Source organism: Elgaria multicarinata, chromosome 3 (assembly GCF_023053635.1).
Source record: "Elgaria multicarinata webbii isolate HBS135686 ecotype San Diego chromosome 3, rElgMul1.1.pri, whole genome shotgun sequence".
NCBI classification, from domain to species: domain Eukaryota; kingdom Metazoa; phylum Chordata; class Lepidosauria; order Squamata; family Anguidae; genus Elgaria; species Elgaria multicarinata.
In genome coordinates this window covers 161663913-161677839 of record NC_086173.1, presented here as the reverse complement: position 1 = coordinate 161677839, position 13927 = coordinate 161663913, and the positions used below count along the sequence as shown (strand labels likewise).

Below are 13927 nucleotides of genomic sequence, written 5' to 3'. Positions count from 1 at the left end.
TTGAAAGTTCTGGGTTCTAGTCCCCACTTGGCCAAGGAAGCTCACAGGGTGACTTTGGGCCAGTCACAGACTCTCAGTCCAATGTACCGTGCAGGGTTGTTGGTGTGGTGATAAAATGGAGAGGGGGTGGATTATGTATGCCACCTTGGGTTCCTTGGAGGAAGAAAGGCAGAATACAATTGCAATAAATAAATAAATAAATAAATAAATAAATAAATAAATGTCAAACAGAAACCCTAGAATGAAATTCCGGATCAGTAAGTTTTATTTTAGCAGTGTGGCTTAAAGGGAGATAATAGTCTCTTGATTGTTCTCAAAATGTACTGCAATTGTCAGTTTTCTCTTAATTCTGATATGCTCTATTTGAAATTGTCACAGACTGTCCTATTGGATTTCATGTCCATTTAGCCTTATTTTTCTATTGATAAGACTGTGCGAATTAAAAGCTGCCAAGTGCTGGTAACAATTCCTGTATCTGTTGCAGCATGTTCATATAGCATGTGAAGATACTCTAATCCCTCTCCCCCTGCCCCGCCCCACCCATACTGAACCTAGAAGCAAGTTCAAATCTTTAGGGTGGCACATCTTCCTTCTTTTTACTCTGACAGATTTTATTTTATTGATTTATTCTATTAATTACATTTATATACCACCCCATAACTGAAGCACTTTGGGCAGTATACAAAGGTTAAAAAAGTGAATATTAAAAACAAATATAAACATTTTAAACCATCAAAAGCATAAACACAACAATATCCATTAAAACATCACACCAGTTCATTTCGAAGCCCCAACATACACCTTGGATACTATTTCCTTTCTGTTTGGAGGACTGCAAGCAGCCATTTCCACAAAGCAAGACCTTAGACAGGGGTGGTGTCAAGGGGAGACATGGTCCAGCACCAGCCAAGGGCCCACCAAGACCAGGTTCCCACTGGCAAGAGACCCCTGGGCCTTCTCCTGCTCCTCACCGTGGCAACCTCCTTGTTCACCTGCCTTTTGAGAAGGAGGAGCAGAAGACACCACAGCCTTCTCGCCCACTGATGTCCTGCCTGCCAACCAAGCAAGAGATTGTGATGAGGAGGAGAAACAACTGCAGGTAACACTGGCAATAAGAACATATACTCAGAGATAAGTATGTAGACAATAAGAACGTAGATTCACAACAAATAGGAGAAAGAGAGGAGGGGGAGAAAGAGCTGCTGGTGACATTGGCAATAAGAACACAGACTCACAGGGGAAGGGTGTTCTTCTGTAAAGCTCCTCAAAAACCTGGAGGCATCACTGACCGTAGAACATCAAGAAAACACAACCTTCCTCCTCTGGAAAGTGAATGCAGAGAGCAGCAAGCTCCCTGCACTGCTTGCTTGGCCTTCAGAGGTGGGGATTTAGTCCTTCCCTTCTGCTCCTCACTCCAAGCTGAGCACCAGGCTCAAGTTAAATGGGGCCAGCTGTGGGACATGCACGTGGGATTTGCAAGGGCTACTGGGAAATGGAGTTCAGTGCAAGAAAAACAACAACCCCACATTGGAGGACAATGTATGATCTACAATAGCTGAGGGTTTTATTTCCATTCTTTTGAATTCCATTGACGTTCTTGCTCAGCATTCATTTATTTTTCTCTTATACTGTAAGAAGATTGAGAACATCAATCTGGATCAGACCAAGGTCCACGTAGCACAAGGGATTTCTCCTACATCGGTCCCAATCCCTGAAACAAACTCCCTTTGCATCGCTCATGCCACTCTCTCTGCATTCAGGAAGGAGGGTTTGACACATGCTTTTGTAATGTCTTTCCCCAATTTCTTATGGTATTAAACATAGTATCATGGAATAGTAGAGTTGGAAGGGGCCTATAAGGCCATCGAGTCCAACCCCCTGCCCAATGGTAGTTTCATGTCATTGTTACTTTAGAAAGGTGGTCTCGACAAGCAATAAATGAAGACATGAAGAAATAGATCAACATCTCACTACCTACAGTGGCTAATCCTGTGCCTCTCCAGAGCCCAAATAGAAAGCATGAAGTCCTCCCCGCATCTACTCCTATGATCACCACCAACAATGGTTTCTCCCAATTGCTTGTCTTCAGAGATGTATGATCCATTGACATCGAGGTTCAATTTACAATCACACCCGAGGAATCATTGTGGTGTAACAGTTAGAGTAGTAGCTGAAAAGGAGAAGATCCACGTTCAAGTGCTTAGTTGGCCGTGAAGCTTGCTGGGTGGCTTTGGCCAAGTCACTGACTCTCAGCCTGACCCACCTCACAGGGTTGTTGTGAGGACAAACTGGAGCAGGGCACTCATATAACCTACTTTGGGCTCCTTGGAAAAAGATCTTACTGGGAAGAAACTTGGATAGCATCAGTGCTCAGTGTAGCTGTTTGCTTTTAACCTGGTTATTATATTTACCTTACACCTCTTACAGGTTTGAAGAGTGAGTATCTGTGTTCATTCTGTTCAGATGTAAAACCCCTTCCCTATTCAAAAACACTTATTCAACTGTTCTTTCCCCAGAATGAAGTCCCACCATGGACCCTTCTCCTTGCAATTGCCAAAGTCTTCCAACAAATGGAAAGAGCTAAAAGGAGTGAGGGGACATTATTTTCCCTGTTTCCCCTTCCTTGCGCAGACAGGGCACTGCCAGTCTGTGACATCACTCATTCCAAGTTGGAAAAGTCCTAAATGACCCTTGGCTTCAATGCATTGAAGATGCAGCCCAACTGTTCTTTCCCCAGAATGAAATCCCACCATGTTCCTTCAGGTTAAGGAGCTCGGAACTCTGTACAAAATGTCAGCCTAAAAATGCAACCCGGGACCATTCTTGTTTAAGGAGGCAAAATAGAATCAAGACTATGAAACAGAGAAAATGCACACACAACTTTATTAGTATTCAAACACATTAAAAGATACAGAAACCATCTAAATATCATCCACAGCGACTGTACCAGTTTCCCATTTCAACAGAACATTTCACATCTTACTATCTCCTGCGGGTGGATTCAGGATTCCACACATTGACCTTTCCAACCTTAATAACTTGGCCAAAGAGTCAGAAGAGCCCTCAATCCAACCTGAGCTTTTCTTGATAGGGCTCCTGCCTTGGAAATGCCCTCTTGTCAAAAAAGAAGGCAAAGTTGCTTCCCTCTGGCAGAGGGGGAAAGCTCTATTTCTCCAGTTTCTCCCAAAAGATGTTTTCATAAAATCGTACAGTACAACTATGCCCTTAAAACCATCTAGATAAAACAAGCAAGGAATAACATCAGTGAAGCACATAGACAGCTTAGCATAATTAAGTAATTAATAACATCCCGTTAAAATATCGAATACAGCCACAGAATGCGAGGCAGGGAATGCCACATATTGAAGCCACTAAAATGTGGATCCTTTGATGAGAAGTAATATATGGGCCATAACTGAATCCTACTAAGGATAGGCAAACTCGTCTGTGGTCATCTGGCCACGCAGGTGCTTGACTTGTGGGCCTTGAAACATACTGCGGCCACCCGTGCAGGTCCATGGGGGGATGCGGGAGGTGTCCATTGGACCCTCAGAACCAGTCAGGCACCTGAGACATCCCTTCTTACCGCATTCTGAACAGTGAAGAGATTTCCCTGCTACGTCTACTCTCAAATTCATGGAGGCTTGATTTGTGATCCAAATAATCACTTATGGTGTATTTACTTTTTGTGGTCTTTCCCCTGTATGGACACTGAGATGTATCGTAAGGTTGGCTATACAAGTGACTGTTTCCCCACGTAATAAGCATATGTAAGGAATCCCCCATGTGCACATTCTTTGCTCTCCAGTAAATTCAGAACTCTGAAATCATCTCGATCCACTGAGCATTCATGTGACACATCTGGTTATAGTAATTTCATAAAATGATAAAGTACAGTTAAGCAATAAAAACATCGCATGAAAATGGATGATTAATACAGCGAATGAAACATAGAAGCAGAGGTAAAGGGTCCCAAATATCAAATCCCCTCAAAAGGCCCTGCAGGGAGCCCAACTGAAAGCCTCCTGATATGGTGAGGCTCAAATGGGAGAAGATGTAGCTCCTTTAATGTGAAGCGTGGGCAGAGACTGAATGTTTGACCATGATTCTAGGCTGTGATGGAGCTTCTGTTTCTACTGTCTGCAGACTCCATGAAGGCTCAATCCATCATCAAAACATGCCATACAATGAGGAGATTTGTAAGGTAACTCTAGTTTATGGACATCATTAAAAAGTATTTCAAGGTTTGGTTGGCATCTGAACATTTCCTCACACACTGAACATTTCTAGGAAGTCTCCTGTGTATGAGTCTCCTCCTGTGTATGAGTTCTTTGATGTGTAACAAGCTGATACTTGTAACGGAATGTTTCACTGCACACAGAACATTGATAACGTTTCTCTCCTTTGTGAATTCTACCATGTACAGTAAGAGATGAGATGTTAGCATAACATTTTCCACATTCGTTGCATTGATAGGGTTTCTCCCGTGAATGGCACTTTTGATGTTTGATGAGGGCTGCTCTCTCGTTGAACTTCTTTTCACATACTTCACATGTAAATGGTTTCACTCCTGAGTGAATTTGTTGATGTAACTTGAGGTCGGAGCTAACAGTGAAGCTCTTTCCACATTCATTACACTTATAGGTTTTCTCTCTTTTGTGAATTCTTTCATGTTTGGTAAGGGCTGATTTATCAGTGAAGCATTTTTCACAGTTGGAGCATTTAAAGGGTTTCTGTCCTGTGTGAATTCTTTCATGTTTGGTAAGGTCTGATCTCTCACTAAAGCATTTTTCACAGTTTGAGCATTTAAAGGGTTTCTCTCCTGCGTGCATTTTTTCATGTTTGGCGAGGGCTGATCTATCACTGTAGCATTTTTCACAGCTTGAGCATTTAAAGGGTTTCTCCCCTGTGTGAATTCTTTCATGACTGGCAAGGGCTGACCTATCCCTGAAGCATTTTTCACAGCTTGAGCATTTAAAGGGTTTTTCTCCTGTGTGAGTTCGTTCATGTTGAGTAAGGGTTGATTTATCCCTGAAGCATTTTCCACAGCTTGAGCATTTAAAGGGTTTCTCCCCTGTGTGAATTCTTTCATGAATGGTAAGGGTTGATCTATTCCTGAAGCATTTTTCACAGCTTGAACATTTAAAGGGTTTCCCCCTCGTATGGCATTTTTGATGTGCTATGAGATTTTCTTGTTTTTGGAAGCTCTTTCCACATTCTGGACAGATATAAAGTTCCTCCCCAGAGTGAATTTGTTGATGATGTCTTGTAAGTTGTGAGCTCTGTGTGAAGCTCTTTCCACACTCCAAACATGTGTGACTTTTCCCCTCTGTGCCGAGCATTGGATCCTTCACATTTGGTTTGCTCAGACAGTCACTTTTCACTGTCTCTGAGCTTTGACTGGTTTTCTCCTCTGTGTGGATTCTCAAATGAGCATCAAGGTGTCTCTCTCCTGTTTGTTCTTCTTGCTCAAGGTGGACTCCACTCTGAGATGAAATGGGTTTGTCCTTCTCTTTCGTATAATTTCCCTTCTTCCTTCTGGATCTATCCTGATTGCTCAAAACCTCTTCCACCTCTTCCTCCCTTGGTCCTCCTTCTGATGTGCTAGGTTCTTCTCCTTTGTCAACAGTCTCCTGCACAGCATCTGATGGGAAAAAAATAAGAGAAAACATTAGGGCTGCGTACTGCTCCAGTTCTGAATCCGAATCTCAAAACCGAAGCGGTCTGGATCTGAAAGAGATCTGGATTCGTGCAAAGCATTCTTAAATGTGTCAAACCAATCTGAATCACTCAAGGTCTGACAGCCTGTCTAGGAAATCTGAATCTGAAGGCCAGGCGGCCTGTTTGGGAAATGTAATGATGGTTTGTTTAAGATTAGGCAGAGCAAGAGGAGGAGTTGGGAAGGGGGAACTGAGTCTTGGCCAGAGACATCTCTAGGGGCCCATAGGGCTGAATGTTTAACCCAGCAGTCTCCAATCACAGTGGTGGAGGAGGGGTTGTCTGTAACAGGAGATTCTGCTTTTGTTTCCCAGTGTGAGCAAGAGTTGGAAGGAGGAGGAGAGTTCTATATTATTGGATTGTGCTCATGCAGCTTGACTTGTTCTTCGTGAGTATCTACCCAACCCTTCTCAAATGTATTGTTTTGTTCTTCCCTTAAATTCTTCTTCAAGATTCCTTGCTTGGTTTAATGCTTGTACTTTGGCACCCCTGCCCCCGCACTTCTGAATTAATATTCCTTCGCTTCCAATATTTCAATACTTCATCTATATTCTAATTAATATTTTTTTTTAAAAAAACTCTTCTGTTAGACTTTTGATAAATAGTGTCAGTGTCAATTCCCAGAACACCAGTCCTATAGTTGTTTATGTAAGCTTCCCCCCCTCTTTGGCAGGATCTACACTACTGCTTTAAAACAGTTTATAACAGTAGTAATAACCACTGGTGCAGAGGTCATGCTCCAGATACGGTTTCCAAACCATTTTCAAAGCATCATATCCTGTGTGGCGTAGATCTGGCCTTTGTTTCTGTATCTGCTTTGTTTTGGTCTTGCGGTTGAGCTTTGTGAGGGCAGCACACGCATCACTGTGCACAAGCAAAGAGTGTGTGGCCAACAGAGTACAGACACAGTCCAGTATATACTGTGGGACAAAGCACTACACAGTACACATATGGAGCATCTTACAGGTAACACCACCCACGGTGTTGCTCTTGGTAGAGGAAGAGGTGGGCATAGGCTAGGTCAGTGGTGGGATCAGCAGCATCCTGGCAGGAGGAGTGGTTAATGAAGTTGGGCTTGGTGACTTCAATGCCATGGGCTGATACCATAATAGCTGCCTCTCTGCCAGCCAGCCTGCCCACCCCAGGCCCACATGGTGCCCTCCTTGCTGTTGCTGCCCTCCTCCTCCTCCATCCTCTACCACCCATGCTGTGATGCATAGTTCCTCCATTGCTAGCAGGACTGCGCCAGCCTTGACAGTGCCCAGCTGAATGGTAGCTGACTGGTAGTGCTGTTGACTTAGCTCCCTGTAAGAGGGCCCTTAATTTTATTTTATTTTATTTTATTTTTTTAAAAAAGGGAAACTTGTACCTGTGGCAAAAGCCTGATGCTCGTTTTTACTTGTCGAGTGTTTATTTTTTTATTACATTTATATCCAGCCTTTTTTCCTCCAAGGAACGCAGAGCATCATACATAATCCTTCTCCTCCCCATGTTATCCTCACAACAACAACCCTGTGAGGTGGGTTGGACTGAGAGTCTGTGAGTGGCCCAAAGTCACCTAGTGGATTTCCATGGCCAAGTGGGGAGTAGAGCCCAGATCTCCTTACTCCCAGTCTGACACTCTAACCACTACACCACATATGGTGGGACTTCATTCTGGGGTAGGTTGGGTTGAGAGTCTGTGACTGGCCCAAAGTCACCCACTGGGTTTCCATGGTGGGGTGGGGACTAGAACCTGAATCTCCTGACTCCCAGCCCAACCCCTTAGCCACTACACCACACTGGCTCTCTAATATGGCTTGGTGTACATCAAATGATCATAAGAAGAATATGATCAGGCCAGGTTATATGCATTTATTAAATGATTAATCTTTTCCTTCATTTACAAATGGGTGGGGGGGGAATTGCTGCCAAAATGCATCAATTGAAGCTGAATAGTGGTGAAAATATCTTCTGATTAAGATCTCTAATTACCTATGAGGCATGACAGATTTTTTACCCTTTGTTTTAGTTTTGAAGAAAGGATAATTTATATATGGCTAGCACAAAAGCCACTTGACTTAACTGACTGAAATTTGGGAGATTCAGTCACAGGGGCTGATATATCCCCAAATTTCATGCATTTCTGTGGAAGCACAAAAAAATATATAGCTCTTTGCTTGACACATTTTCTTATAAAAACCCCAAAACAAACATCACTTGTGGCTAATACAAAAGTGTGGAGAATATCAAGTGGTTGCTGAGGTCCACAAATTTTGTGGAAACACAAAAAAAATTATAGCTCTTCACTTTGATAGATTTCCTTGGGGGGACAGACTTTTTTTTCCTGTGGCTAGTACAAAACTGCAAAGGAGAGAAAGGGCAGATGGTTGCCAAGGTCCCCAAATTTCATATCATAAAAACTGAAGAAGTTATCTCCTTTGTAAACCATCCAGATAGCTTTGACTATGGGGTGGAATAGAAAGGTAATAAATAATGATGATAAAAATACTTTCTTATTTCCAACACAAATCAATAGGAAAAATTTAAATTCTGAACAATTTGGCTTTCTGAATCTATCATCAGGTCCAGAGTCTTAAGTAGATTGGATTACAGCACATTGTGGCTAAATCTGAAGCTCTGAACAACCTCTATACAAGGAATGGGAACATCCGTTTCCTTCTGTCATCTAGTTTCCTTACTGATGACTAATATGATCTCACAAGCTTTTCTCCTTTTGCCCTGTATTTCTCCCCATCACCCATCTTCTTTTGATGGAGAAGAAAGTAAACCACAGCAGTACAGATCAACTTGGCAGTTTTTTAAATTAAGAAAGAGAGAATTTTAGTTGCTCCATTATATGTTAAGAAAAAGTCAACAGAAGTCAACTTGGGTAGCTTTACCTGATCTCTCTTGGGGATCAATCTTCAGAGAATGACCCTGCATCTTCATGTGGAATAAAATCTTCTTCCTCCAATGTGCAGGTCTGATGGTGTTCACTGGATGCCTTGTGTACTTCCCCACAAGGAACAGGTTCTTCTTCTGCTTCCTTTGCTGGGTGGGTTTCCTTCTGACAGTCTTTCCCCCCTCAATTTGCTTTGGTTGTTTCCTGCTGTCTGCATGGGAAATGCAAAGTATTCATTTGATCTCGAAGTTTCTGTATATTCTGGACCATTTTTCTCCCAGTCATCTCTGGTCATCTATTTGTTGCCTATACAGATTACTCTACCCAGGACTCAGCCACTTATTGCACAACTATGTACTGTAAGCCCCAGCCTAGTCCCTCCCTGTCCTGTTTGTGCCCAACTGGACTGTAAATGGCATGGTCACTGGTACAGCTAGGGGTGACAACATTACGCCAGTTTTAAAAACTCTTCACTGGCTGCCAATTATTTTCCAGGCAAAGTATAAAGTGTTGGTTATCACCTTTAAAGCCCTACATGGTTTGGGTCCAGGCTACATGCGGGATCGCCTTCACCCATACAATCCACCCCGCACACTCAGGTCCTCTTTACTCTAGTCAACAAAAACAAGGCTGACAACTAGTATTCAGAGGACCTTTTCCTCCACTGCTCCTAGATTATGGAATGACGTGCCGGGAGAGATTCGTCAATTTAACAGTCTTTTGGATTTTAAGAATGCTATAAAGTCTGATCTCTTCTGGCAGGCCTATCCAGTTGAATTTGAAGATGCCTTTTAATAATGTGCTGCTTTTAATAATGTATTGCTTATTAATATTTTTATTATATGTGCTACATGGCATTTGCATTTATGTTGTACCCTGCCTCGATCCGGAGGGATAGGCGGGGAATAAATAAATAAAAATGATGATGATGATGATGATGATGATGATGATGCATAGGAAGGGTCCAACTCAAAAGGAGTGGAGCAAAACATTTATGAGTGGTCAGAGAGGCCTCTTATGGTCTGGAGATCAAAGGCTGGGAAATAAATAATCTTAAACTAACTATCCCAGAGCTTCCTGAAGGGAGAGAAAGCACTAGAGCTGAATCCAGCCCATAAGGGAGGCTCTGGGCAACCCAGAACCTAGGCACAAGAAGGCATACCAATCACCCCCTTACCTGATGGTCCAGCCTCAGCATCTTCATCTTCCTCCTCTGATTCTGTCTGCCATGCACTCTGCTCATCATCAGACATAGTCTGGCTTGAAATGGAAGACCTCTCAGCCACCTCTTCAAATTCTCCCTGAAACCAAAGAGAGTAGCCCTTACAGATTAGGGTGATAGTGCCTGATGATATAAGGCCTAATCTGCATATGCTAATTTATAGTTATATATACTATTGTAAAGCCTATGTCACCGAGTGCTAGTAGTCAGAGCACAAAACATACTGTTCTTGGCATAGGAATGTACAGCACATTTCATTAGGGTGTGCACCCTTAAAGGGCCAGATAAGAGCAGAGGAGGGAAAAACACTCTTTCTCTCCCCCCCAAAAAGGGGTGTGAGAAATCACTCTTTCCAGGTCCTCAAGAAAGTGTGTAATTCTACCCAACCACACCAAAGGCGGTTGCCATTGGCATGGTGGGGGGGGGGATCACACACCAATCAGGGCATTAAAGGGACCTCCAGAAAATGTGTAATTCCCCCTGGCATGGTAATGGCCTCCCCCATTAGCGAGCCCGGGCGAGTTCCAAACTTTCAGGAGGGTCTGGAAAGTAGGGGTGTGATCCGCTCCGATTAGGAGCGTAGAAGCAGTAGCGGATTGGCCTGCTCCGCCTTACCCAGAGGCGGAGTAGGAGCGGACCGCGGACCCCCTAGAAGCAAGGCGAAGAGAAGCGGCCATTTTTCGGAGCTCCTAGTTCAGGCGGAGTGCTCCGGTCACCATCTTGAAAACATTTCACCATAGGATTGCATTGCGGCAAATAATCGCGCATAACTACGTTCTTTTTGAAGCTATCGTTCTAGAAATTCTTGTGCTCAGAGAGTCGTGGATGGGGGTCATTTTGAGACCACTCTCACCTCTCTGCGTTGTCTGGGTCGCGTGCTATATTTTTGTGAAAATCGGGTCAACCGCGCGGCTCAAACGGCGTTTTCGGCTTTTCGCCCATAGGATTGCATTGAGGGAAAGACTCGGACATAACTGGGTTGGTTTTTAAGCTATCGTTCTGAAAATTCTTGTGCACAGAGAGTCGTGGATGGGGGTCATTTTGAGACTACTCTCAACTTTCTGCGTTGTCCGGGTCGCGCGCTAGAAGTTTTTTAAAAATCGTCGGGAAAAATACCTTTTTCAAAGGGCTGAGGGGCAGAGTCAGCTCCCGGTCATGAGCACATGAACCCAAAGTTAGAGGAGGGGATAGGCAAAACAGGTAACTTGGGATTCTGGGAAACTTCTCTTTCTTCATCTGAACGGGCTTTTCCCAGTGTTTTTTAAAACAGTAGCCCTACCAAATGCACAAACACAACCTGAAATCATATACTAAGCCAAGAATAAGAGATAGAAACACAGCACTGCTCCCCACCCTAACCTTGGTGAACAACTGAATAGATGTGGTGCAAGGGGATGAGCTCCCCTAGGGCATCTCATCGTGGACGTGCCCCCACTCTCTCCTGCACTGGAAGGCCATTAGAGCCTTCCAAAGAGAGTAAAACGGTGGAGCAAGGCCTATCATGAGTCGAAGTGAGCGTTTACTTCTCAGTGGTGGAGCGATGCCTATTATGAGTTGAAGTGAGCGTTTACTTCTCAGTGGTGGAGCAATGCCTGTTATGAGTTGAAGTGAGCGTTTTACTTCTTCTCAGAGCTGTTGGTGGCTGTCTTGAACTGGCAGCTACTTCCCCCTCCCCCGGGCACGTCCCCCTATTGCTGGTAAAAGACAAATATAGCCTTTTTTAAAAAATTCTTCTTGCTGTTTATTGAGCAACACTGCTGCTTTTAATTCCACCCCTCCTTTGTTTATTGATTGATTTATTCCATTTTATATGCATTACTGGCTTATCCTTGGCTCACTTCCTTATGCCCCCAGAAATGCCAGCTGCATGCCTGCCTGCCTTCCCTCCCTCCTCCCCTGCCCACCTCGCAGGGATGTTGTGTGTGGGGTGCCCGATTTTCAAAAATTCACCAAAAATCAGGGGATGATGGGATTGCTTTGAAACTTGGCATGCGTGTGTATATCCCCATGAGGTGTCATGGTGCCAAACATGAGGTTTCTAACTTGAACAGAAAAAAAGTTGTATAATTTTTTAGCTTTCAATGCAAGCCTATGGGGGGGGGGGGAAACGGAGCTCCGGATCCGGAGCTCCGGGCGGAGCGGAGCGGAAGTGGGCGGAGCGGGGGCGGGGCGGAGCGGCCCGATCCGGAAAATGGCAGATCTGCAAGTGAAGCGGAGCGGGGGGTCCGTGCACACCCCTACTGGAAAGCACATTTGCTTCCTCCTCCAATGTGCAGGAAATTGCAGGCGTACCCGAGGACATTAGGGTGTTCCTGGGCACACCTGGCACACCAAGTGTGCACACCTATGGTTCTTTGATTCCCGCTTTGTCAGTCCTGCAGAAGCCATATGGAGGTTACTTTCCTTCAATGCAATGGAGGGCTTTCGGTGCTTTCTTTCTCACACCTATCGCCAGCGAACGACATTCTCGTCAGGCCCAAGTCCACCTTCTTGCCTCTTCCCCCACATTTTAAAACCTGGCTTTTCCTTGGGTCACTCCTACTCCACCACTTCTCCTGGTTTAGATCATTGTCCACCAACTTCACCACCATCCCTGTCAACTACGTGTCAGGCCTGAGAGCAGGCTCAAATCACTATTAAAGCTCAAGCTTTGACAATTTTGGACCTTTCAAAGTTTTCTATAATACTAAAGCTTCAGTTTAGAAAAAAAAATCCGTCAGATTGATTTGTAGTGATAATTCTACACTAACATCTTCTTTTACTTGTTCAACTGCAGAAAAGAATTCTGGCATTTGCTCAAATTTCACAGCAAGCAATGTTGGAAGTGTATATAAACATACGTAACCCATTCTACTCTGATGCCCAAACCCCAAACCGCATCCTCCTGTTATATCTCCTTCTTGCACAAGTCACTGGAATGGAGGTACCATCTCCATGGATTGCAGCGTCAGAGTTTTTCAAGTACATCCTTACAACACCAGAATGGTCCACACACTCTCAGTTCCCACTCACGTCTCAAACATAACCTCAACCATTCAAAAACTTGCACACTCCATTCATCCAACCAATTATCCACTCGCAACTAGGCCCAATCTCAGTTTATAGCTTGTGGTTAGAACTGGCCACTGTGGTCACTATCATTTCACATTACAAATAACCAGCCATTAGCTCAATGTCTTGGTGATAACACCAACAACATGTCAACTGATAACCCATTGCTGAAAACATTCTTGCCTGAGTTTCATTGGGTTCTTCTTCTGCCCCTTCCGATCCTTCTTCTGATCTTTTGCCTGTGGACTTTCTGTGCTCCATGGGTCACTTCACAAAAATAGTCTCGCACTATAGATGTCTAGAAGGATGGTCATTTAGATTGATGTGCTCAACTATGGCAAAGGGTAAAAGAAATGGAAATGGAAATCAATAGGAATGATCCTTCCTGGAAGCAAAACAAATAAATTGCACTTGGAAATTGGGATTCATCATCACCATCCAATTCATATTCCTCCTCTGTTTTTTCAAGGATCTCAGTACAGCTTCCACAGTCCTGGTCCTCTCCATTTAATTATTTCAAGCATCACTGTTGTTTTGTTAATACATATTTTCATTGTCTTGTATAGTAGACCAGTCCTTGCTTATAGACACCTCCTAAAGCTGAAACAGCTCTTCACTCAACAAATCTGGAAGCCAATGTTATCCCCCAATACACTCAGGCAAAATGAATGCAGGACCAAACATCACCTGCTACATTCACCTGCTCATCTCTGTGCTATTAAATACCAGGAACGCCCTGCTACAAAGGAAGACATGTAAGTTTGAGTTGTACACTGTGGCCTAAAGAGAGATAACGGTGTCCTGATTGTTCTCAAAATCTGCTGCTATTGCCAGTTTGCTCTTAATGCTCTACTTGAAATGGTCAGAGACTGCTCTTTTGGATTTCAGAGCCATTCAGCCTCATATTTTTTCCATTTCTTTAGACCGTCTGAATGAAAAACAGGCAAGTCTTGATAATTATTCGTTCATCTGTTGAAGCAAGTTCATGTAGCATGGCAGGAAGAGATCAACAAATGCTAAACCCCTCCCCCTTCTCTGCCCAACCCATACTG

At 43.8% G+C, this 13927-nt stretch overlaps 1 protein-coding gene across 1 annotated transcript; it reads right to left on the bottom strand.

Moving 5' to 3' along the window:
• Nucleotides 1-4286: 4286 nt before the first annotated feature.
• On the bottom strand, nucleotides 4287-13136 carry LOC134395698 (zinc finger protein 135-like). The gene is made up of 5 exons (XM_063121861.1): nucleotides 13059-13136; nucleotides 9780-9903; nucleotides 8601-8813; nucleotides 5305-5644; nucleotides 4287-5031 (listed from the first exon to the last, which is right to left on the bottom strand). Exons 1-5 carry the CDS (start codon nucleotides 13134-13136, stop codon nucleotides 4287-4289), a joined length of 1500 nt encoding a protein of 499 aa, XP_062977931.1.
• Nucleotides 13137-13927: the final 791 nt, after the last annotated feature.

Coding starts and splice junctions, on each gene's coding strand:
- LOC134395698 (XM_063121861.1), bottom strand. CDS start 13,136: ATGGAGCACAGAAAGTCCACAGGCAAAAGATCAGAAGAAGGATCGGAA. Junction 8,814..9,779: donor TGCTGAGGCTGGACCATCAG/GTAAGGGGGTGA, acceptor TTTCCCATGCAG/ACAGCAGGAAACAACCAAAG. Junction 5,032..5,304: donor AAAAGTCACACATGTTTGGA/GTGTGGAAAGAG, acceptor AAAATGCTTCAG/GGATAAATCAACCCTTACTC.